The sequence below is a fragment of the Mirounga angustirostris genome, unplaced genomic scaffold, assembly GCF_029215605.1.
Source record: "Mirounga angustirostris isolate CCGP_5_RB_7025 unplaced genomic scaffold, mMirAng1.0.hap1 SCAF_1, whole genome shotgun sequence".
Lineage (NCBI taxonomy): Eukaryota > Metazoa > Chordata > Mammalia > Carnivora > Phocidae > Mirounga > Mirounga angustirostris.
In genome coordinates, this window is record NW_026991709.1 from 73324162 (window position 1) to 73347258 (window position 23097).

The window sequence follows — 23097 nt, forward strand, 5'->3', positions numbered from 1 at the left end:
TTGTATCTTTGGGGTAAATACCCAGTAGTGCAATTGCTGGATCGTATGGTAGCTCTATTTTCAACTTTTTGAGGAGCCGTCCTGTCTTCTTTCTGGGTATTTCCTGGCATGTATTCAGTGGTTAAGGAATGGTGCTTAAGTGAGTGAGTGGGGACCACTCTGATAAGGAACATATTTGCCTTTGTTTTTGTTTTTCTTCCCCTAAGAAAGACCATAATGTGCTCTTTCTGCTCAATTATATGTATATATTTCCAGGGACAAAGTAGAATCAGACCTGATATTTCTGGGATTGCTAATCTTGGAGAATCGGTTGAAGGACGAGACAAAACCTGTTCTGGAAGAGCTCATCTCAGCCCGGATAAGAACTGTAATGGTCACAGGTATAGAACAAAGTGTACGTGAAAACAGAAAGAATTTGATGTGGAAATAGACAAGATTCACTCATTTCCCAAAGATTGTTGACTACCTACTGTGGGTTGGACACCATTCTAGGTATTGGAGATTAGCAAAAGAAAAGGCAAAGTTACTGCTCTCACCAAGTTTCTATTCAGGTGGGGTGAGATAGAAAATCAATCAATTGATCAAATAAGCAGCTAGCAATAAGAGTTATGAGGTACATGAAACAAAACAGGGTGATGTGATAAAGTATGTTTGACCAGCTAATTTATATGTGGTGTCCTTTTGGAGAGGGGCCATTTGAAATAATACCTGCCTGATAAGAAGATGTGAGCCATGCAAAGATGATGATTTTTGTTGTTAAATGTTAGAGGAAGAGAAATGCTTAGTCAGCATGGTCTGCAAACTACACTGAAGGCCCACCAATATTGAGACTTATGATTCTGGTGGTAAAAAAATGCTATCCCCTTATTTCTCTCAAACCCGAAATCACACAAACAGGAAAGTGGTGAGAAAGGATCATGCAAGAGAAGTGTGGGGAATTTCTTAATGAATGCTTCTGAGTGGAATAGATGATTTCTTAATGCATTCATTTATTTGAGTGCGTGCCTTTCTTTCCCTGCTTTTAAGTCAGATGCATTTAACTCTGATAATTGTGTCGCCAAGACACAATACTTCCCCACCGGAACCCATATTCCCCAGCCACTTCCCCCGAACCCAGTGTCACTGCAGGGAACTCTAGGATGCTTCTACTTTCTCCTCTGTACCTCTCTATCCCCCATTCTAAACCCACAATCCAAGAGACTTTGGGGTCACTTTTACCCTCTCCCTTTTTAGTCCTTCAATCCAACTTCTAGGTATTGCTGAGTTAATTTACTACTTAGAATTCCCTTTACATTATGACCCTTCTGTTTCAAAAATCTTTCAACACTTATTTGACACATTCTCACAGTCTATCCTTAGTATTAAATAAGAACACATCATTCTGTACCCCACCTCTTCGCTTCTGCCCTCACATAGGATTTCTGTTCTGTTTCTTGGCTTGCCTGGTTAAATTTTTTTTTCTCAAGAGTTGTCCTTGGATAGGATGGAAGGGTGATATGCTCTCTGATTTCTTACATATACCAGATATCTTTCTTTGCTCTGACAGGTGAATGATTTCTTGTCTGGGTATAGGACTTGGGGGTTATAGTCCTTTTTTTTTCCTTAATGATCTCTAGGTGTTATTACAGTTCTAATGACAGTCCACTGTAGGTAATTTGTTCTCTTCTGTATATAATCCTTTCCTTTAATTTTGGAGTTTAGAAATACTACTAGGGTATGTCTATATGTTTGTCTTTTTTTTCATTAATTCAGTATGGAACATAGTGAGCACTTTTAATCTATCTTCTTCCTGTCAAGAAAATTTCTTCTATTGTTCATTTTAATTATTGCATTTGTTCTGTCTCTTCCTTTTTCCCTTCTGGAATTTCTATTATTCACATGATACGCTTCCTGGATCTATCCTCTCAGTCTCTTATCTTTTTTCTTGTGATTCTTGTATTTGTTATAATTTTGCTTTGTGCTTTAAGATTTTTTTTTTTTTGCATCCAGTTTTTCCAAACCACAGACTCAGGTTCCAAAAATGACCATTATTTCCCTCAAATCACCTCTTAAATGTTAAGTTCTGAAATCATGTTTTGGGGTGAGAATGGCCCTTAAAACCTCCCCCCCCTTTTTTTTTGATGGTGATGGTGGGTAGGGAGAGGAGGGCACATTTGAGTTTTCTTAAGTGCACTCATTATTTTTAACATTTTAATGTAGGATTCCTCTATCTTCAGCAACTACTCTATTTTGCTTGTCGTGTGTTCTGGTTGTTCTGCCTGATCTTTTCCTGTTCAGCTTCTGGGATTTCTTAAATAGGTTGTTATATTTCTCTGTCAGGTCATTGAGGCTCAGGCCTGGGCTGAATATCCCAAACAGTTGAACTTCTGGGGTGGTGGGTAGCAAAATGGTCCTGTGTTGCAAAGCAGCCCAACTCTTGGTACCCTGCTGAGGCATGTGGAGGACACCTCTTAGCTCTCAGGGCTCCAGCCTCAGAGTAGAGAGGCTCTTGCCCACTGGTTAGCTCTTCTGGAGATTCTCATAAGTACTTCGGTAGAAACCTGAAGAAAGCCATGTTAGGGGTCAGCCAGGTGTTATATTATTTATTGTTTAGTGGTTGCTCTAGGAATCACAACATCTGTACCTACCTTTCAAGAAGACTTACAACCATAAAGGTCCTCTGCCTTCTGTCCTTTAAGTTACAGTTGTCATGTATATGCAACAAATTATCTTAGTTTCCCTTCCTCTAAGAATGTCTTTATTTCTCTTCATTTCTGAAGGATACTGTCACTAGCTATAGGAGTCTGAGTTGACTGTTCTTTCTTCAGCCCTTCAAGGATATCCCACTGTCATTTTGTCTCCATGATTTTTGATGAGAAATCTGTGATAATTTGAATAATCATTCCCTAATATATAATATATTGTTTTCTCTAGCTGCTTTTAAGATATTTTCTTTATCTTTGTTTTTTGAAGTTTGATTATAAGGTTTCCGTGTATGGTTCTCACCGAGTTTATCTTGCTTGGGATTCACTGAGCTTCTTAAATTTATAAATTTAAATATTTTACCATATTTAGGAACTTCTCTGTTTTATTTCTTCAAAATATTTTTTTCCTGTTCTCATTTCTTTCTCCTCTCCTTCCTGGACTCTAATGAGATGAATGTTGTTATTCTTCCACTCTGTTCTTTCGTTTTTAAATTTTTCTCTCTTTTTCAGACTGTGTAACTTCTATTAATCTATCTTCAAATTCACTGACTCCTTTTCCTGTCATCTCCATTCTACTTTTGAGAGCATCCGATGAATTTTTTATTTCAGTTATATTGTCCAATTCTGAAGTAGTAGTTTGGTTCTTATTTATAGAGTATATTTTTTTCTCTTGAGAACTTCTGTCTTATCATTTATTTTAAGAGTGTTAACCTTCACCTCATGGAGGAGGCTTATAAGAGCTGCTTTAAAAACATTGTCTGGGGGCACCTGGGTGGCTCAGATGGTTAAGCGTCTGCCCTCGGCTCAGGTCATGATCTCAGGGTCCTGGGATCGAGTCCCGCATCGGGTTCCCTGCTCAGTGCAGAGCCTGCTTCTCCCTCTCCCTCTGCCACTCCCTCTGCTTGTGCTCTTCTGTCTATCTCTCTGTCAAAATAAATAAATAAAATCTTTAAAAAAAAAAAAAACATTGTCTGGTAAGTCCAACATCTGGGTCATTCTTGGATAAGCAACTGTTGATTGTCTTTTTTTTTCTTGAGAATTGACCACATTTTCCAGGTTTTTTTTTTATGTTGAATATCCTGAACATTTAAACTATTATATTGTGAGACTTTAGATCCTGTTAAAATCCTCTAGAGAATGTTGAGGTTGTTTTTATTTGTTTGCTTTAGCAAGCAAAACTCTAGGACATGAGAGGTGATTAATATCATAGTTCAGTTCTTGAGGCTTCTGCTCTTCTCTGGGTTTGTTCTGCACGTGCACAACTCTGAGTTGAGTTCATATACTGAGTTAGTCTTTTGTCTAGCTGTCTCCTTTCTTGGGTCTGCCCTATAACTCTTCAGCCTTCAGGCTCTTTTTCTTCTGGTTTCTCTGGCCAGAAAGACTAAGTTTCTCTTGGAGTTTTAGCTTCCTTCACAGCTCTGGGACTGGGGTTCACACTCAGGTCAAACACGTGAGAGGAAAGAGGAAAAAAAAAAAAAAAGCCAAGAATATCACCACCTTGTAGATTGTTTCTCCAGATTCGATTCCCTTCCACATTCTGCCTGCTTATGTTTACTGTCAAAAGCCTTGGATAGTTGCGTTTTGTATTTTGCCCATAGTTTTCTACTGTAATCAGTGGGAGAAATAGATTTTAGTGGTTTTATTCCAGTTTGGCTGAAAGTGGAGCCACCTGATACTATATTAAATCAGTGGGATTTTGCTAAATGTTTACCAAGCTAACAGATGATGGAAATAGATTTGAAATTTGCCTTTTTATTCTTTCTTCCCACTCTCTGGAAAAGAATATACTGGTAGGTTATGAAATAACCAGATGAAAAGCAACAAGAATCACAAAAGGGATCATGAATCTATGGAGAATCAGAGTGAGAGAGACTTAGAAATCATTTCTTTTCACACACCTAAAATAAGTTCTGAACTCCTTACTCTAGTTTTCCAGGCCATACATGAATTGATTCTATTTCTTCAACCTCATCTTGCTATACTCCTCCTTTCTTGTAGGTGACAATCTTCAGACTGCAATAACAGTGGCCAGGAAGTCTGGAATGGTTTCTGAAAGCCAAAAAGTCATTCTTATTGAAGCGAATGAAACCACTGGGTCCCCATCAGCATCTATAACTTGGAAATTAGTAGAAGAAAAGAAACACATTGGATATAGCAATCAGGTATACTTAAAAACAGACCTTCTGCCATATTATGGCTCACAGTGTTGCTACTGAGAAGCTTTGACTGGTGAGATGTACAGGTCAGTTAGGGTCAACATATTTCTCTAAATGTCTAACACATATGCAGTCTGAAGAACTCTTATCAGTTTCTCATACTGTCCTACTGAGCTTTAATGTATAGTGCTTTCCTGGGTGCTGGGAAGAATCCATTCTTTTAAGTGTAATAAAGTTGTTGGCTCTATATGAGAAAAAATGTAGTAAGCAGGACTGTGAATCTAATTTCTCATCTTCCTCTTGCTTGCTAGTCATCCCATTGGGTCCAAGGGAGATTTAGTCCCTGGGAGAGAAACTGCTGTGTGCATTGGAAAATTAGACTATGTCTTCAGGGTAGGAAAAAAGTTTTATACATTTATTCCCAATCTTGTCAGTATCTTATCTCTATTGTGTCCTTGTGGAACAATATTAATTCTATAAGAAAACAAATTGTAAGTTCTCACTTCAGGGAGAGATTTGTTAAGCTGCAGTGCTTTGTATTTTACACTTGAAATGTGTGAAATGTGCTCTTCTCTGGGACTCACCAAGATCAAATCAGGATGAGAACAAGACATGAGTAAGTGCTATTTTCCTATTCACTGGAGGCTGTGATGTGCAAAGATTGATCCAGCAAAGAGAAAGTGCTTCTCTGAGGAATCAGAGCTGTAGTGTGACTCTTAAAGAGAGACCCCAGACTGTCATCATTGCCTTCTCTTTGATATATTTGTGGTCCTTTACCACTCTATCATGTGTCTAAAGTAACTGTGTCTTGCTTTGCAGGATAATTACATTAATATCAGGGAAGAGGTCTCTGATAATGGCAGAGAAGGAAGTTACCATTTTGCCTTAAGTGGAAAATCTTTTCAAGTTATAAGTCAACATTTCAGCAGCCTACTGCCAAAGGTAAGTTCTAAGAGGCTATCAATCTCCCAGTAAAGATGCTGATGATGTCACTTATAGAGCATGTTCCTAAGTAATTTCAAGCCTCTATAGGTAATATATACCTATTGAATATATCATAAAAGAGGCAAATATTTTTGTTGTCTCATTTCTTACTAGATTTAAAATTAGTAAATTTGATTAGCCAATTTCTCATCATCTATAGGAATAAAGTATTAGGGACTTCTCAAGTCATAAGGATTGTTTTTGGGTGGCTGTCTTTATATTGCCATGGTGAGGGGTCTCCTGGTGTAGTGGAAATCCAGCAATTATACAGGAAGGCAGGCCAAGAATAGAGGAATTCCATTAGGTTTTTGATAGAGAACCTCTATACAAAAGAGAGTCAAACTTAACACTTTTCTGATGAAGAACAAACTCATAGTGGGGGAAGGTAAGTTTTATATATAACATGTAGACAAACTAGAAAAAGACTGTATCCAGTGTAATCCAAAAATAAATTGTTTTTATTCTTTTTTTTTAATTCAATTGCTTATCCTCTTAGGTAATATTTAGGGGAAAAATAATAAAGACTTTGAGACTGATCAAACATTAAGCTGAGTTACTGCCAAGAAGAGCAGGGAATATGCAGCTCTAACACAAAAGAATTTAGATTCTATAGGATAAAGCTCAGGTGGATGGAGCTGGTATAGGTTTAGGATCTCCAAACCATCAGTGTTCCATAGCCCAAATTAAGCTTGGGATATCAGCTGAGCTTCACAATTGGTCAAGTCCAGATGGTACAGTTAAATCAAAGACCACAAATTGTCACTATTTCATCATTAGGCTGTTTTTCTGCTAGTTCTGAACAATTTTCTGAGAAACAGTTACTTCCTTTCCTTTTCCTGGGATGTTAACCTCTGGATATCCTGCAATTTCTCCTATTCTACTGGTTCAAGATTCCATTAAGCTCGGGATTTTTTGACCACACTTTCTATGGCAGCTCAGCTAAATTCAAAAATTTTTATTACGTCTTTACTGATTTTTGGTCTCCTTGGTCACTTATTTTACGACCAAGTTCTCAACGTCTTAAAATCCCAAAATGGACTTCTTGGAAACAAACTATTTTTGCCATTCATGAATTTTATTACCTAGTCAGTGTCCTGAGTATTATCAATTATTTCATGTATGCATAACTGACATGATAAAGTTTCTCTCGGACTCCTTACAGATACTGATCAATGGGACCATCTTTGCAAGAATGTCTCCTGGGCAGAAATCCAGTCTGGTGGAAGAATTTCAGAAACTGGAGTAGGTTCTTTGCCATTTCAGGTGGTATGAAGTGCCTGGAGGCATGACAGTCAGGGAGAGTGTAAGAGGTACAGGAAGTCACCTACGTTGGCTAAGGCACGGGTTCTTAACCTAACTGCATATGACAGTTACCTCAGGAGTTTTGAAAAAATAGCACTACCAGGACCCCATTGTCCAGAGATTCTGATTCAGTTGCTCATTTGAGGCTTGGACATCAGTGCTTTTTCAAAGCTCCTCAAATAAGTCAATTTTGCATCCAGAGTTGAGAACCACTGGACTAGAACATGTGGGGCATGAAAGTGTATGGTGAGAAATGAACCTGGAAGGGTAGTTTGAGTTCAGCTCCTGAAGGTACAATGAGAATTTAGACTTTATTTTTATAAGTTATTATTACAGTTCTGATATAAGGAGATTCATATGGCAAGAGATTCACATAACCTTAAAAATATTAAAACATTTATATGGCAGAGCATCCTTTCTGTCTTAAATCAGAAAAATAATTCTCTTCTAACACAAGGGTCTCCATTACAGAATAGACAGTTCAAATAATGTGCCCATTATTTAGGACCCTTTATTTCTTGTTAATAGAACCCATGGAGTCCTGGAAGCTTTCTTTACTTCTGGTGCTAGACCACGTAGATGTGACTCCTACTCATTCCCACTTCATCCTCCTACTTGATTTAGTCACTAGGCAAGCTTCTTAATTCAGAAAGCCCTGTCTTCTCCACATGGTTGACAACCCAGATAGTAAACGAGTATGACAGTGTGGAAGAGAAGTATAGCCAATTCTGTAAATGCTGTGAGAGCACTCCTACCTTAAAAAGCAGACTATCCATAATATTTGTCAACAATGAAAGCCTGAGCCTGTACTCAACCTCAAAAAGTGATCCTGAAGCAGGGATGTGTTTTCTTTCTTCAAAGTCTGGGCCCGGCACTGCATTTTTTAGTAGAGCGACTGCTAAGATGGCAGATCTCCTCTCCTGTTACTATTAACAGTACCAACAAGTAATTTTTGTTTCTTGTTTTAGAAATTATAAGGCACTTTTCCATACAGCACCTCACTGAATACTTATAACACTTTGTAGGAGAGAAAAATGATAGCCCCAATGGCCAAGAGATCAGGTCAAAGATCTCAGTCTGGTTTCAAATCCGATGCCCTCTTCACTGTGCCCTGGTGTCACATCATCTAACTGTGAACGTCCCACTTTACAGCCAACAAAGCTGTTTCCTAAACAGCAATGTGCAGGGTCTCCCTGAAATGCTTGGAGTCAGGAATGCTGTGCTAGGCTGCTGAGTCACACTTTACTTTTAGTCAAACCAGACTCTTAGGGAAACTCCCTTAAAATAAATAATCAGTTCGAATCCTCAGTAATGAAGTTCATCTTATCTTTTTAATTAGAGAAATTAGCAAGTAAAATTGCTTTGATCTCCCTTACATTTGACATGGTTCCTTTTTAGTTACTTTGTAGGTATGTGCGGTGATGGGGCCAATGACTGTGGGGTAAGTAGCTGCCGGTGTGTGGGGGCCATAGTTGCACTAGAACAGACCAAGACTTACACTTGATTGTGCTTGCCTGGAGTTCTTTAGAGATAGTATCCCTGGGATATACACTACCTCCATTTTTCTTGATGGAGAAACTGATATGAGGGCTTGGGAGGGTTTTGATCAAAGCCACACAATGACTCAGTGGTTGGTATAGACCAAATGGGGTAGAATATGGCTCTGGACTCCCCACTTCTTTGGCTAAGTGTCCCAGTGCCATCTTTTTCTTATATAGTAGGCAGAGCAAAATCTGGTCATCTCCTGACTAGTGCTTGGGTCCACAAACCACACTGGCTAGCTTGACAGGCTCTTCTCATGTGGCCGCAAGAGAGATGTATGAGAGTGTGTATGGAGAGTAAACTGACCCTTTGCTTTCAGGCTTTGAAAATGGCTCACGTGGGCATCTCTTTATCAGAGCAGGAGGCATCTGTGGCCTCACCTTTCACTTCGAAAACTCCAAACATTGAGTGTGTACCTCACCTTATCAAGTAAGTAGACGCTTTCCACCAGATTGTTTTAATCTCTTTCGACTTTTAGGTGCAGATCCCATTGTTCTGCCAGGGAAAGAGCCGGGAAACTTTGTGTCCCTGGGTGGGGAGGGTGCTTTGCAGGACAATGCAGTCAACCATTCTACTCCCAAGTGGACTTACCAGGAGTTAAAAATAACTGTGGGAGAACAGTGGCATTTCTAATGAAAAATACTCAGTAGGTTATTTTTAGAAAATTGGAATCTGGAACTTGTTACTGCTTTGAAAGTGTCGATCATACTCTTATTATTGTTATTTTTACACGGATCTCCTTAGATGTTTTATGATGGGGGGATGGACAGAAACATTCTCTTCCCCACTTTTGCCCTCTTTCCCTCTTGACTCTTTATGCTTCTTTGGAATATCCTTTCCATCCCCAGTTTTCAAAATATTTACTCATCTTTGCTGCTCCTACTAAAATTTCCCTTGATGCTTTATCTCCACTTCCCAGAATATGTCCTTCAGCTGTATTTTATTTGAATGATAAAGACGGTTAGCATTGTGGCCATTTTGGGCTGTTATAACTAGCATGTATTTACAGTTTGTGAAGTGCTTTAATACGTACTATCTTATACTTCAAAACAGCATGGAGATGTAGGAATGGTCATTTTTTTTTTTTTTTTTTGCAAATAATGAAATTGATGTTCAATTGATGTGCCCAAGCTCAAACAGCTATATAGGATTAGAAATTCTTAAAATTGATTTTATTTAAATATTTTTTTTAAAGATTTTATTTATTTATTTGAGAGAGAGAATGAGAGAGAGAGAGCACATGAGACGGGGGAGGGTCAGAGGGAGAAGCAGACTCCCCGCCGAGCAGAGAGCCCGATGCGGGACTCGATCCAGGGACTCCAGGATCATGACCTGAGCCGAAGGCAGTCGCTTAACCAACTGAGCCACCCAGGCGCCCTTATTTAAATATTTTTTATCTACAAATATCATACTATTCCCACCACATTACAATAATAATGATTTGGCTAGCTCCTCCCAATTTTTAAAAAATTTATGCATGTATTTGACAAATATTTATAGAGTAGGCACTTAGTTCCAGGGACTGGTGGAGACACTGAAGACCCAGAAGAAAGTAAATCACACATCCCTTGATCTTATAAAGTTTTCTTCTGGTGAAGAAGTCAGGTAATAAACACATACACGGATAAATCAAGGGTAATGGGAAAAGTAGGAAAGGGACTTGGGGGGCAGGTGGAATTGGCTGCTGCAGGTGGATGGTATGTGAAAGCCTTTCTAAGGAGGTGAGAGATGAGGAGAAAGTATGTTCTGGTAGAGCAAATGATAGCAGCAGAGCCCCAAAACAGGAAAAAGCCTGTTTTGAAATCAGGTTTTGGAATCCCAGGAAAACATTATGACCAGAAGGAAATTTAAACTCTATTTTCTTTCCAATGAAAGAGATAAAAGTGACGTTTCATAAGTAATCTATTTTATGCTTTCAATATATACTATTTACTCAAAGTCAATCAACAGTAATAGAAACAAGCATGCTCATTGTTTCCAGTCTACTTAAATTCCATATATAACTAATTTGAGTGCAGGTATTGTTCTAGTCCAGTTTCAGAAAAAGTTGGGATTGCCAAATGAGATGTGAATGAAGTGAAACACCTGCATGAAAATAGCCCCTAAGCCTGCAATCTTATTTAAATCCCTTAGTTCACAGATGAAGAAACTATAACAGAAGGAAACTGACCTTCCAAATGACATCAGTGTGTAGGTGTGAGATCTGGGACTAGTTCCCAGGCCCTCTGACTCTGGACTGACATAGTCCCCACAGAGAGGACAAGACTAACACTCGACCTGGGCTCCATAGCTGGACCAAGCGTGTGGACCTTGGCCCGGAATCAGTGTTTCCTGAAAATCTAGTCATTTAGCATATTCTGACAGCCAGCTCCAACTGGCTCAAGGCTGTCCAGTCTGTCAGACAAACAGTTGAATAATCAGGTTTTTGATTTTTTTCTCTTGAGTTCAGCTGAACAGCACAGAGTAACTGACCTCATTTTTTTCTATTCCTTTCACTTCCTCACTTTTTCATTTCTTTTCTCACACAGGGAAGGACGTGCAGCTCTGGTTACCTCATTTTGCATGTTTAAGTACATGGCTCTGTACAGCATGATTCAGTATGTTGGTGTTCTCCTGCTCTACTGGGTATGACTGGGGACCTGAGCTCTTGGTTAGTGAGGACCAAAACCAGTGGTGGTGCCCTCCTAATCAGCAGTGCCTCTTAAGGAAGAGTGATGTGGGGAACTTCGAGCACCAATGGCCCCTCTAAAACTACCTTTATTTATTTTTTTATAAATATTTTATTTTTTTAATTTTTAAAATTTAAATTCAATTAGATGAATGTACACAGGAAAAGTTGATGGTGTCAATTCTTTGACTCTGACATTTTTTAATGCAGTGGTCGCTGAGGATCAGAACACAGCACTTTCTTGCTGTTGCTTCTGCCTCCTTGGACCAGGTCTCTATCTTCCCTGTTCCAGTGTGACTCAACCCTAATGTACCATTTATTAGAGAGATGATTCTCTGATTGGGGTAGCTGGTAAATGTTTCATATCCGGCTCTCTCTGGAAAAACAAGCCCTGCTTATTAAAGTTTTCCAGCTTTCATGGTGTCAATACTCCCACCATGGCTGATTTCAAGCTGTCTACCTGCTGTCACTGAGCATGGAGTTGGGAAGAGATATACAGTAGCTTGCCATTATGTAGTATTTGCACCGCAGAGATACAAGAGTTGTAAATACCTGAAAGAGCATAGATAATAGCACAATGTAGGAAAATGGTTAGGAAGTGCTGGGTTTTGGGTATTTATTAGCTTTGTTTTTAGCACAATGTATTTAATGGTAGATTTGTATGACTTAAATTTTTATAATGACTGTGTTTAACAACCAGTTCAAAAAGATCCCTGAAAACTTAACAATTAACTCTCATGAGTTAGTACAAGTAGCATATTGCTGATTCCTTAGATTCATCTCTATGTCCTGCCCTCTTGCTTCTGGATTGAAGGTTTTAGTTCTGTTATTTTAAGATTACCTATGTCTTTTCCCACTCATTAACGAATGAGCCAGAGAAGGAGAAGCTATGTAGGTAAAATTGTGTAAGATCACCACATACTTAACACTTGTTACTCCTGGGAACGCACTCTTCTATTGTGCCAGACCAAACCCTGACTTCTCTGCTAGCAGGTAGAAAAGAGATCAGAGATGAATGTAGTAGAGTGAGATGTCCCCCTCAACAAGAGGATGCTGATTCGCAAAAGACCCAGCCCAAAGAGCACACAAAGGTGGCCTCCTGGCTAGAGAGGTTTTCACAGCCTTGTCTTTGGTACTCTCACCCTGGCTGCACCATCTCCTTGTAAAATCCTATGTTGCAGTGACAAAATGAATGTAGTTGATATCAGGCTTCATCCAGAAGGTTATAACTTTTTTGAGCCTCTTCCCTTTTTATTTTCAGGAGACAAACAGCCTTTCAAATTACCAGTTTCTGTTCCAGGATCTGGCCATCACAACTCTTATTGGCATAACAAGTAAGACATTTTTAAAACTTTCTTTGCTCCCTCAATGTACTTCCCTCTGCCCCAGAAGGTCCACCAGGAGAGACACCAGTTGTAGCCTCAGGGATGTGGGACTTATTCCCGTTTGTACATACAGAGAGGGAAAGAGGAAATAGGACCCCTACTTTTGAGAGTTGGGTTGAAAGAAAAGTGTTAGCAAAGGAAAATATGGCTAGTTCTTTTGCTGTTTTCCTCAAAATATGGGGCTTCCATAATGGTCACTAAACATTTAAGATGAAAAATGAACTTTGAAAATCAGGAATGCTGACTTTAGTATGCTTTCTGTTATAATTGCAGTTAAAATGTGCCCAGTTTATAGAAGCTGAATGGTTTTTATGTTTCCCAACTTTAAATCCTAGCCTTTTGGGGTTTTGAATGGAGATTGAAGATAATCTTTCCATCGGGCCACTCCCACTCCCACCTCTGAATTGTCTCTCCAATTTTCCTGCTGTAGGATTTCCCCCCCCAACCCATCCACTCCCCATCATCTTTACCATATTCTCTGCTTTGCTCTCTGTTAAATATAAATGCCAACAATTCCATCTGTACTTTTAATCCTACCTCCTCCTACCTTCTCAAGGATTTTGTTTCTGTAATAATCTCTTTCTCCATCATCATCAACTTTTCTCTGGTCTGCTGGATCATTTTCATCAGCATATAAATATATTTTCTTATCTTCTACCAGATCTGATATTCAACGAAATCATTAACTACTGACTGAGTGCCGAGTTTGTACTACTTACTGAAATAGACACCTAGAACATAGCACTGAAAGAAAAAAAACAAATAAAAATTCCCTTCCTTACATTCTAGTAAAATAGCACCACTATCTACCTAGTTGTTCAAAGACCTGGAGCCATCCTTAGTTTCTCTTCTCATTACCCATCGCATCCCATACCTTTGAAGTTCCAGTTGGCTCTACCTGCAGAAGCTATCCTGCATCTTTCCTCTCCATCCGCAGCTCTGTAGTCCTGGTCACCGAGCAATGTCACCTCCCTTGTGGATTCCTACAACAACCTTACAACTGATCTTGCTTCCCCTCACCCCCATTTACCTTTCCAAGGGTAATAAGAATGTTATTTTTAAGAACTAAATTTTATTGTCATCCACTTGCTTAAAATGCTTTGGCCCCTGCCTGCTTCTCCACCTTCATTTCCAACCACATTGCTACCCACTTGTTCCAGGCACCCCAGTTTTTCAGTCTCTTGAGCACTGCCAAACTTGTGGTCACCACAGTACCTTTGTTTTTGTTATTTCCTTTGCCTAAAACACTCTCCCCTTCAATCTTTATATGGCTTTGAATTTTCTTATTATTCAGATCTCAGCTCAAATGTCACCAATTCAGGAAGGTCAGTTTAAGTAGTCACCAAGCCAATTATTCTCTATCACACAATTGTGCTTTATTTTATTTTATTATTTTATTTTATTTTATTGGTTCCCAGGTTTTGTTCAAGAACTCACACAAATATTCCAGATAAATGAGTTTTAATCCTCATCTTCCTCCTCTTCCTCATCCTGGTTAATCTGGAAGTATTGCAATTTGTAATTCTCTTTGCTGTTAACAACTACACTCAACCAATCACATGGATTATTCTAATTCAATATTTTTTGATGAGATATTTCAAATGCCTTTTGGAAAAAGTCACCTCAGAAGTTACCATAATCTTGCTCTTGCTCCTTTCAGTGGTTACAACCTCTCCACTGAGATTCCCAGCTTTTCTATTCATTTTGATTCTCACCTGAAGAAACTGCTCAAAATTGGCAGCATCTATGATTCTCTCTTCTACAGGGTGGGTGCAATCAAGGGCAAATTTCAGAACTTGCTACTTCTTTTTTTTTTTGCTTCCCTTTGCCATAAGCTTTTTCACAGGGGCTTGGTGGCAATGGAGGCAGGAAGCACAACTGTGCTCTGTTATTTTCGTGTATGGCACAGTCTAAAATTATGATATTTATCTATGTTTTTATTTACATTTTCCTGCCTCCCTTCTCCCAGAGTGTGTGCATTGTGAGAACAGCACCTTGTCTGTCTTGACTACTGTTGTGTTCCCAATACTATTGACAGTGTTAACATATCTGAGGGGCTCATGAAATACTGGTCAAATCTCTGGAAAGTACACCCTCGGACAGTCCATACTGTTAAGAGAGTTCTCCTTCGTTTTAAGGCAAACCTATCTCTGTGTAACTTTCACCCATCCCATTTCTGCCATTTGTGGTGGCACAGGATAGTCTGAGTTTTCTCCTCAGGACAGTCTTTCTTCCAGATTTTTGAAAACACTCCTCATGTCTTTCATGATTGTTCTCTGCTCAGTAGAAAGCATCTCCAGGTTTTCCTCTGTTTTTTTGGTAAATACTTGATTATTTTTTGTTCTTATGATTATTAATATATATTCATTGTGAAACGAAGATGGAAAACATTGCAAGATATAACAAAGAAAAAAAAAACCACTGTTATTCTATCATTCAGAACTAACCAATTAAAGGGTTTTGATATATATGTGTAAATGAAGAAATTTGAAGTATGTTCTCTATATAGTTGTGCATACATTTTTTCATTTAACTTTATAAGTACTTTTTTTTTAGGTTTTATTTAAATTCAAGTTAGTTAACATATAGTGTATTATTAGTGTCAGGGGTAGAGTTTAGTGATTCATCAGTGGCATATAACACCCAGTGCTCATTCTATCAAGTGCCCTCCTTAATGTTCATCTCCTAATCACCCGATCCATCCCCCCACCCACCTCCCCTCTCACAACCCCCAGCTTGTTTCCTATAGTTAAGAGTCTCTTATGGTTTGCTTCCCTCTCTGTTTTTATCTTATTTTCCCTTCCTTTCCCCTATGTTATTTTAACATCATTAAATAGTTTCTTTTTTATTTTGGTAAGATGTATATAACATAAAATTTGTTGTTTTCAACATTTTTAAGTATCTAGTTCAGGAGCATGAATGACATTCACAGTGTTGTGCAACCCATTACCATTACCTACTTCCTAAATTTTTCATCACCCCAAAGAGAAACTGTACCCGTTAAGTAACAGCTCCCCATTGTTCCTCTTCCCAGCCTCTGGCAGGTAACCTCTAATCTACTTTTGGTTTCTATAAATTTGCTTTTTCAAGATATTTCATATAAATCAAACCATACAATATTTGTTCCTTTGTGTCTGGCTTATATCAATTATCGTAGTGTTTTCAAGGTTTACCTGTGTTGTAGCATGTCTCAGAATTTCATTCCTTTTTTATGGCTGGGTAATATTCTATTCCATGTGTATAACACATTTTGTTTATCCATTTATTTGTTGATGGACTTGAGCTGCTTTCACCTTTTGGCTATTGTAAAGAGTACTGCAATGAACATCTGCATAAAGTATCTGCTTGAATCCCTGTTTTTATTTTGGGTATAGGAATGGAATTGCTGGGTCCTATTGTCATCATATATTTAGCTCTTTGAGAAACACCCAAACTATTTTCCAGAGTGACTACATCATTTTCCACTCTCACAAGTGTTGTATGAGGTTCTCAATTTCTCCAGTCTCATCCACACTTGTTACTTAACTTAAAAAAATTATTTTCACATCCTAGTCAGTATGGAATGGTATCTTATTATAATTTTGAATTTGTTTCCCTAATAACTAATCATGTTGAGTATATTTTCCTGTACTTACTGGTCATTTGTATGTCTTTTTTTTGAGAAATGTTTCTTTAAGTCTTTTGCTCATTTCTTAACTGGATTTTTGTCTTTTGGTTGTTGAGCTCTATAGTTCTTCAGATGTTGTGGAAGTTAAAACCTTCTCAGATACACTATTGCAGAAATTTTCTCCCATTCTATGTTGTTTTTTCCTTTTCTTGATAGTGTCCTTTGATGTTTAAAAGTTTCTAATTATGATTAAGTCCAATGTATCTATATGTTTCTTTTATAGCTCATGCTCTAGGTGTCATATCTAAGAATCCATTGTCAAATCTAAGGTTGTGTAGATTTACCCTGTGTTTTCTAAAAAGAATTTTATGGTTTTTGGCTATTATACTTAAGTCATTGATTTGTGTGTGTGTATGTGTGTGTGTGTGTGTATTAATTTCTCTATATGGTGTGAAGTTGGGGTCCAATTTCATTTATTTGGCATGTGGAAATCTAGTTGTCCCAGCTCCATTTGTTAAAAAGACTCTTCTTTCCCCCATTGGATAGTCTTAACACTCATAATGAAAATAATCGGCCATGGATGTATGGGTTTATTTCTGGACCCTCAATTCTATTCCACTGGTCTATATGCCATTACCTTATGCTATTACCACAGTGTTCTGATTACTTTTTTTATAGTAAGTTTGAAATCGGGAAGTGTTGGGTCCTCCAACATTGTTCTTTTTCAAAATTGTTTTGAATTGCCCTGAATAGGGCCCCCTTTAATTCCACATGAATTTGAAGATCAAATTTAATATTCTGAAAAAAAGCCATTTGAATTTTGATGGAGGTTGTGTTGAATCTATAGATCACCTTGGATAATATTGAAATCTTAACAGTATTAAGTCTTCCAATCCATGAACATCTGATGTATTTCCTTTTGTTTATGTTTTGCTTAATTCATTTCAGCAAAGTTTTGTGATTTTTGGTGTTTAACTCTTTCTCCTCTTTGGCTAAACTTATTCCTAGATATTTTATTGTTTTGAATGCTTTTGAAAATGGAATTGTTCTCTTAATTTCTTTTTAAGATTGTTTATTGCCAATGTATAGAAACACAACTGATTTTTATGTGTTGATCTTATATCCTGCAATGTAGCTGAATGTGTTTATTAACTCTAGTAGCTTGCTTTCTTTCTCTTCTTTCTTTTTTCTTTCTTTCTTTCTTTCTTTCTTTCTTTCTTTCTTTCTTTCTTTCTTTCTTTCTTTCTTTCTTTCTTTCATAGCGTAAGTAGGAGTTTATTTTTTTTAAGTAAGCTCTATGCTCAGTGTGGGGTTCAAACTAATGACTCCGAGATCAAGACTACATGCTCTCCCCACTGAGCCAGCCGGGTGCCCCTCTTGTTACTTTCTTGTGTATTCTTTGGGATTCCCAATATACAGGATTATGTCACTTGTGAATAGAGATAGTTTTACTTCTTCCTTGCAATTTGGATGACTAATTCTTTTCCTTTTCTAATTGCTCTGGATAGAACTTTCAGTATAATGTTGAATAGCAGTCATGAAATGGGCATTCTTGTCTTGTTCCTATCTTAGGGGGAAAGCTCTCAGCCTTTCACCCTTGGATATGATGCTAGCTCTGACATAACTTGTAATCATGGGGATTTCATGTAGCATCCTAAATTTATAATAATCTACTTTGAATTGATACCTTAACTTTAATAGCATGCAGAACACTGCTACTTCACAACTCTGTCTCCTCCTTTTATATTGTTGTTGCCACAAATTACATCTTTATCCATTGTGTGCCCAACAACATAGATATATAATTATTTTTTATGTATTGTCTTTTAAACCATGTAGGAATAAAAAGTAGAATTAAAAACCAAAAATAAAATAAAAGAGTCTTTTGTATTTGCTCAAATAGTTACTTCTACTGGACAAAATGAAGTGTCAATTTCTACTTCTTCAGTAGAAATTATAAAAAAGGATTCTTTAAAAAGACTTTCTTTTGGCTCTTTTTCATATTTTCTATTTCTTTATTGACATTTTCATTTTGTTCATACATTGCTTCCTGATTTCTTTGAGCATATATGAAACAGTTGTTTTAAAGTCTTTGTCCAATACGTCCAATGCCCAGGCTTCCTCAGAGATGATTTCTGTCAGTTTATTTTGTTCCATTGAATATTATAGTGTCATACTCTGGAAATCAGATTTACCCCCTTCCCTAGGGCTTGATGATTTTTGTTTTGCTATTTTTTGAAGACTATCAGAGTCCATTTGTTTAGTGACTTCCCCAAACTATTTTTGCAGACTGTATCAGTTATTATGTGTGGTCAGTGAAATCTCTGTTCCTTTGGCTTTTGCTCAGGTAGTGTTTTGATTGAGATTTTTCTCGACCTCCATGATTTTAAAACCATGAACAAAGAAGAACCTCTCACCGTCTTTGCAGATTTATTCTGTGCTCGGGCACTTCAACACTTAGCCAGGCTTGCACTGAGTACAAAGATCATCCAGAGCTGAAAACTGAGGGGCTGTTCTTGTCTTTTCTGAGCATGTATCTTACCTTAGGTGTGTGCATGTCTTCCTATAGTCCCCAATATATGCAGGTGCTTTTGAATGCCATAATTTCCCGAAGAAACTTTCTTTAGCTTTTCTTTATTTTGGCTGTTATTTTATGTCTCAACTGTAATCTTTTGCCCCAGGTGATTGTGGGTAGTTGGTTAGGCTTACAATGTTTTCAAGCAGTGTATGTTGCTGTCCTGAGTTAAATTTTGCATTAGGTGAGAGAGATGAGCACCTTGCACCAGTCCTTCAGGTAACCCCCAACAGATTAGAGCAGACCTACACAATAATTTGTGATAAAGTCTGCTCTTTTCCTCCTGTGACCAGACACCAGAGTCCTCTCCACATTAGGAGTGTGAGCAACCAACTTTGAGGTTGCCACTGAGCTGAAGAAGGGTATGGCAAGGGCAAGTAAAAATGACACAGAACCTTCCTACCATTTTTAAGCTGCCTTTTTTTTTTTTTTGATTTAGCATATGTTTGATTGCTATAAGCCTTTATTTTTCAGAGTTCTGATGAAGTTAGTTTTGACAGTTTCTGCTTGTTTTTTGATGTTTCTGTGGAAGGATGGGAACTTGGAGCTGCTTGCTCTGCCATTTTTCTGATATCACTCCTCATTTTGTCATTGAATATTTTAAAGCATTACTTCTAAGTGACTGTGTGTTGTTTCATTATATAGATGTACCATAATTTACTGTAAATGATGCAGTAATGAGCATCTTTCTATACCTCTGAATTTTTTAGCTTAGGTAAATTTCCAGGAATGACCATGTCAAATGTTATGAACAATTTTCAATCTTTTCATATTTATTGTCAAATTGCCTGGCAGAAGTTTTGTGTCAATGTACATTCCCATAAGCTGTGTACGAGAGTATGCATTTCATCATGCCCTCACCTATAATTTGGTGGCCTTTTCTCATTTAATAGGCAAAAATAAAAGTGTCTCATGATTGTTCTGTCTGCTCTCTTAGGAATTTCTCATATGACTTGAGTTGGAGTCCATTTGTTATTTTGTTCCTTCAAAAAAATGATGTACTTCAGTTTGTCGATTTGCTTGGATGTGTGGGCCCAAGAAGTTACACTGTTCTTCTGATGAAGAATAGAACATTTTCCTGCTCTCACAAATATAAAACTTGAATTTATTTTGTAGTGAACTTGAATGGTGCCTACCCCAAGCTGGTGCCTTTCAGGCCTGCAGGACGGCTGATCTCCCCACCTCTGCTGCTCTCTGTGATTTTCAACATTCTTCTCAGCCTGGCTATGCACATTGTGGGCTTCATTCTGGTTCAGAGGCAGCCTTGGTATTCCATGGAGATGCACAGGTACTATCAAAGCCCCAATTCCAACATCTCACATTCTAATTTCTATCAAATATCATTTGGCCCTTATGACAGGAAACGAACGGTTCTTCATTCTTCTAGAAGCATTGGCTTCTTTAAGTCCCTTGGGAAAATTTCCAGTGATCTTCTCTTCCCTGTAGCACAGTTTGAGGATATCATTCTTTGGCACTTACCTTTGCCTGTCTTGTGTCATGATGATCTATGACCATCTTTTATATCTAGGGTGACCATGCATTATAGTTTGCCCAGTCAGCCCCACTTTAAGCCTGATATAACAATGAACTTATGTGTAATTAATTAATTAATTACTGAAGTATAATTGGCATACAATGTTATATTAATTTCAGGTGTACAAGCTATTGATTTGGCAATTCTGTACATCATTCAGTGCTTACCATGATAAGTGGTAACCATCTGTCACCATATGTTATTATGATATTAGTGATTATCATATGCTGTACTTTGCACCCCTGTGACTTATTCACTTGTAACTGGAAGTTTGTACATCTTAATCCCCTTTATCTATTTTCCCCGTCCCCCCCACTCATGTCTCCTCTGGTAACCAGTTTTTCTGATGATATTTGTCTTTTCCTTTCACATTCAAATCTGTTCTTATTGTATGACAAATTATATGGTCACCCTATTTATAAATGTTTAGAGATCTTAAGCGATGAGAGGGAAGAATCATGGCTTACTCACATCTTTCCCACATAGCCAAAATACACATGATGGTTGTCCAATTTATTGAATATATAACTTGCTTATCTAGCTATCCCCTATCTATCTATCATCTATCTATCTATCTATCTATCTATCTATCTATCTATCTATCTATCTATCATCTTTTATCTATTCATCTATCCAAAATATAGATCTATCTGTGCTGGTTTCCTTCTCCTTACTTTCCAGTGTATTCTTTACCAAAGTATAAATAATTACACTGAGAGCATGGAGTCCTGTAGATACAAATGTTCCATAAAGACCTGTCATCTTACTTCATTACCTTTTTGTTTCCTTTTTAGTGTCTGCACACTGCAAAATGAAAGCATCTCAAAGTTAATCATTTCTCCAACTGCTCCAGAAAAAATTGGAAATAATGGTGCCTTCATAAGCTTTGAGAACACTACCATATGGTTCTTGGGAACAATCAACTGTATCATTGTGGCTCTTATTTTCTCTAAAGGAAAACCATTTAGGCAGCCCATCTATACAAACTGTAAGTAGCATTGTACCAGCTCAGAGGTGAGAGGTCACCAGAGGGAACAGATATCCCTAGGTCACTCGGGAGCAGCTGCAGAGTTGATGCTTATCTTGGGTTTGCTGACTTCTACTCTAGGGCTCTCTAAAACACATTGTGCAGCCTCATCCTTTGCTCCTTCCCTCAAAGCTGCATTAAATTCTAGGGTTTCTTTCTCTACTCTTTCCTTCACCAGAAGTTTGTATCTAGCTGTCTTTTCATGGCATCACTCCAAATAGGGATGGCTCATTTATTTCCTTACTTGTCAGTACGTGTCAGAATTCATCCAGGAGGAAGTGGATATTAAGTGGTTGGCAGGCTGGGAGTGGGACCCTCCTGAAGGAACCTGGCCATAGTGATTGTGGAGGCTCTTGGCCAAAGTACCTGCCACCACCTTGCATTCTGGGCTGGGGTGGGGAGTGTGTTAGAAGAAGTGGGTGACCTGATTAGCCCTTGGAACATTTATTTGTATGCCACCACAGCCTCTATAATTGGGAAAATTTAGAAGCACAGGTTGAAGAATCAATATCCTCATAAAAATTTGTTTGCTCAGAGAAAATTATTTTGCCCTTCTCCTTCTTAAGACAAGAAAGCAGTCAAATGCTGACTTGTACATGACTGCAATTTAAACATTTGATTATTTACAGCCCTCCTTTTTTTCCAGAAAAGGATTTGAGGCAGATATTTTGCATTAAAGAAACTCAGATACTTAAATGTCTTCAAGGCATTTTTGGAAAATATATTATGTCAATGTTGCTCTCTCTATATTTCTTACTTTTATTAATTGAAGCTTACAACATGCATGTGAAAATTTCCACTTGCCTCAAGGACATGCATAGAAATTGTGGAGGTGAGATCCATTGCATAGAAATGAGTACTTTCCATTTATTATGCTGTGTTTGGATGTAGAAATCAAGTAAATTTAATCAGCTTTAATCTAGAATATGTCTATCAATAGATGTGACACTCTATACTCTGATTTCTCTAAATGACAGCTTGTGTTCTTATTTCCTCAGATATATTTGTCCTTGTGCTGGTCATACAGCTGAGTGTGTGTCTCTTCATCCTATTTGCTGATATTCCAGAATTATATAGGCGTTTGGACGTAAGTCTTATCTCTGGGATATGACGATGATGGTTCATAGTTATATAACACCCTGACTTCAAGAAGCAGGTCACAATTGCAGTTGACACAGATTCTTGACACTGATTATTCTTTTCGAATAATACAGTTAAAAAGAATACTGGCTTTATTCATATTTTCTATTTAAGCTGGCCAGGAAATAAGATTCTATCTAGTCTTGATTTCCAAGTATTTCAGAAACATTGAGCATTTTTCTTTTAAAAGATCCCTGTAAGAATAGAAAAATCTATTTATATATATTCTCATTCAAGTGTGAGAGATTTTTTCCTAAATGTTTCTGTTTTGAAGCTGTTGAAAACAGTTTGCCTATAACACTTATCTCATTAATTCTCAAATCTGTATTTACATCTTTTTTAAAAAAACTCTTTAAAAACGTGTTTGTCTATATGTTCATATTTAATGTCTGCAAAACTTGCTTGCAAAGAGCCATACCTTACCTCATGAATTGTCTTAATGTGTGTAATTTTGAGACAAATTTCAAACTCTCTAAGAGACAAATTTTACATA

At 37.7% G+C, this 23097-nt stretch overlaps 1 protein-coding gene and 1 pseudogene across 1 annotated transcript in view; one reads left to right on the forward strand and one right to left on the reverse strand.

The window, feature by feature from the left end:
* The window catches only part of ATP13A4 (ATPase 13A4), a 129108-nt gene that overhangs the window by 97166 nt on the left and 8845 nt on the right, over positions 1 to 23097 (forward strand). The window contains exons 18-28 of the mRNA XM_064575605.1: positions 256 to 380; positions 4683 to 4846; positions 5660 to 5782; positions 6987 to 7066; positions 8525 to 8567; positions 8988 to 9097; positions 11197 to 11293; positions 12598 to 12670; positions 20020 to 20191; positions 21232 to 21425; positions 22463 to 22551. Coding sequence (XP_064431675.1) covers positions 256 to 380; positions 4683 to 4846; positions 5660 to 5782; positions 6987 to 7066; positions 8525 to 8567; positions 8988 to 9097; positions 11197 to 11293; positions 12598 to 12670; positions 20020 to 20191; positions 21232 to 21425; positions 22463 to 22551 — 1270 coding nt within the window. The remainder of the gene's footprint in view (positions 1 to 255; positions 381 to 4682; positions 4847 to 5659; positions 5783 to 6986; positions 7067 to 8524; positions 8568 to 8987; positions 9098 to 11196; positions 11294 to 12597; positions 12671 to 20019; positions 20192 to 21231; positions 21426 to 22462; positions 22552 to 23097) is intronic.
* LOC123834362 (large ribosomal subunit protein eL22-like) lies at positions 14172 to 18885 on the reverse strand (annotated as a pseudogene).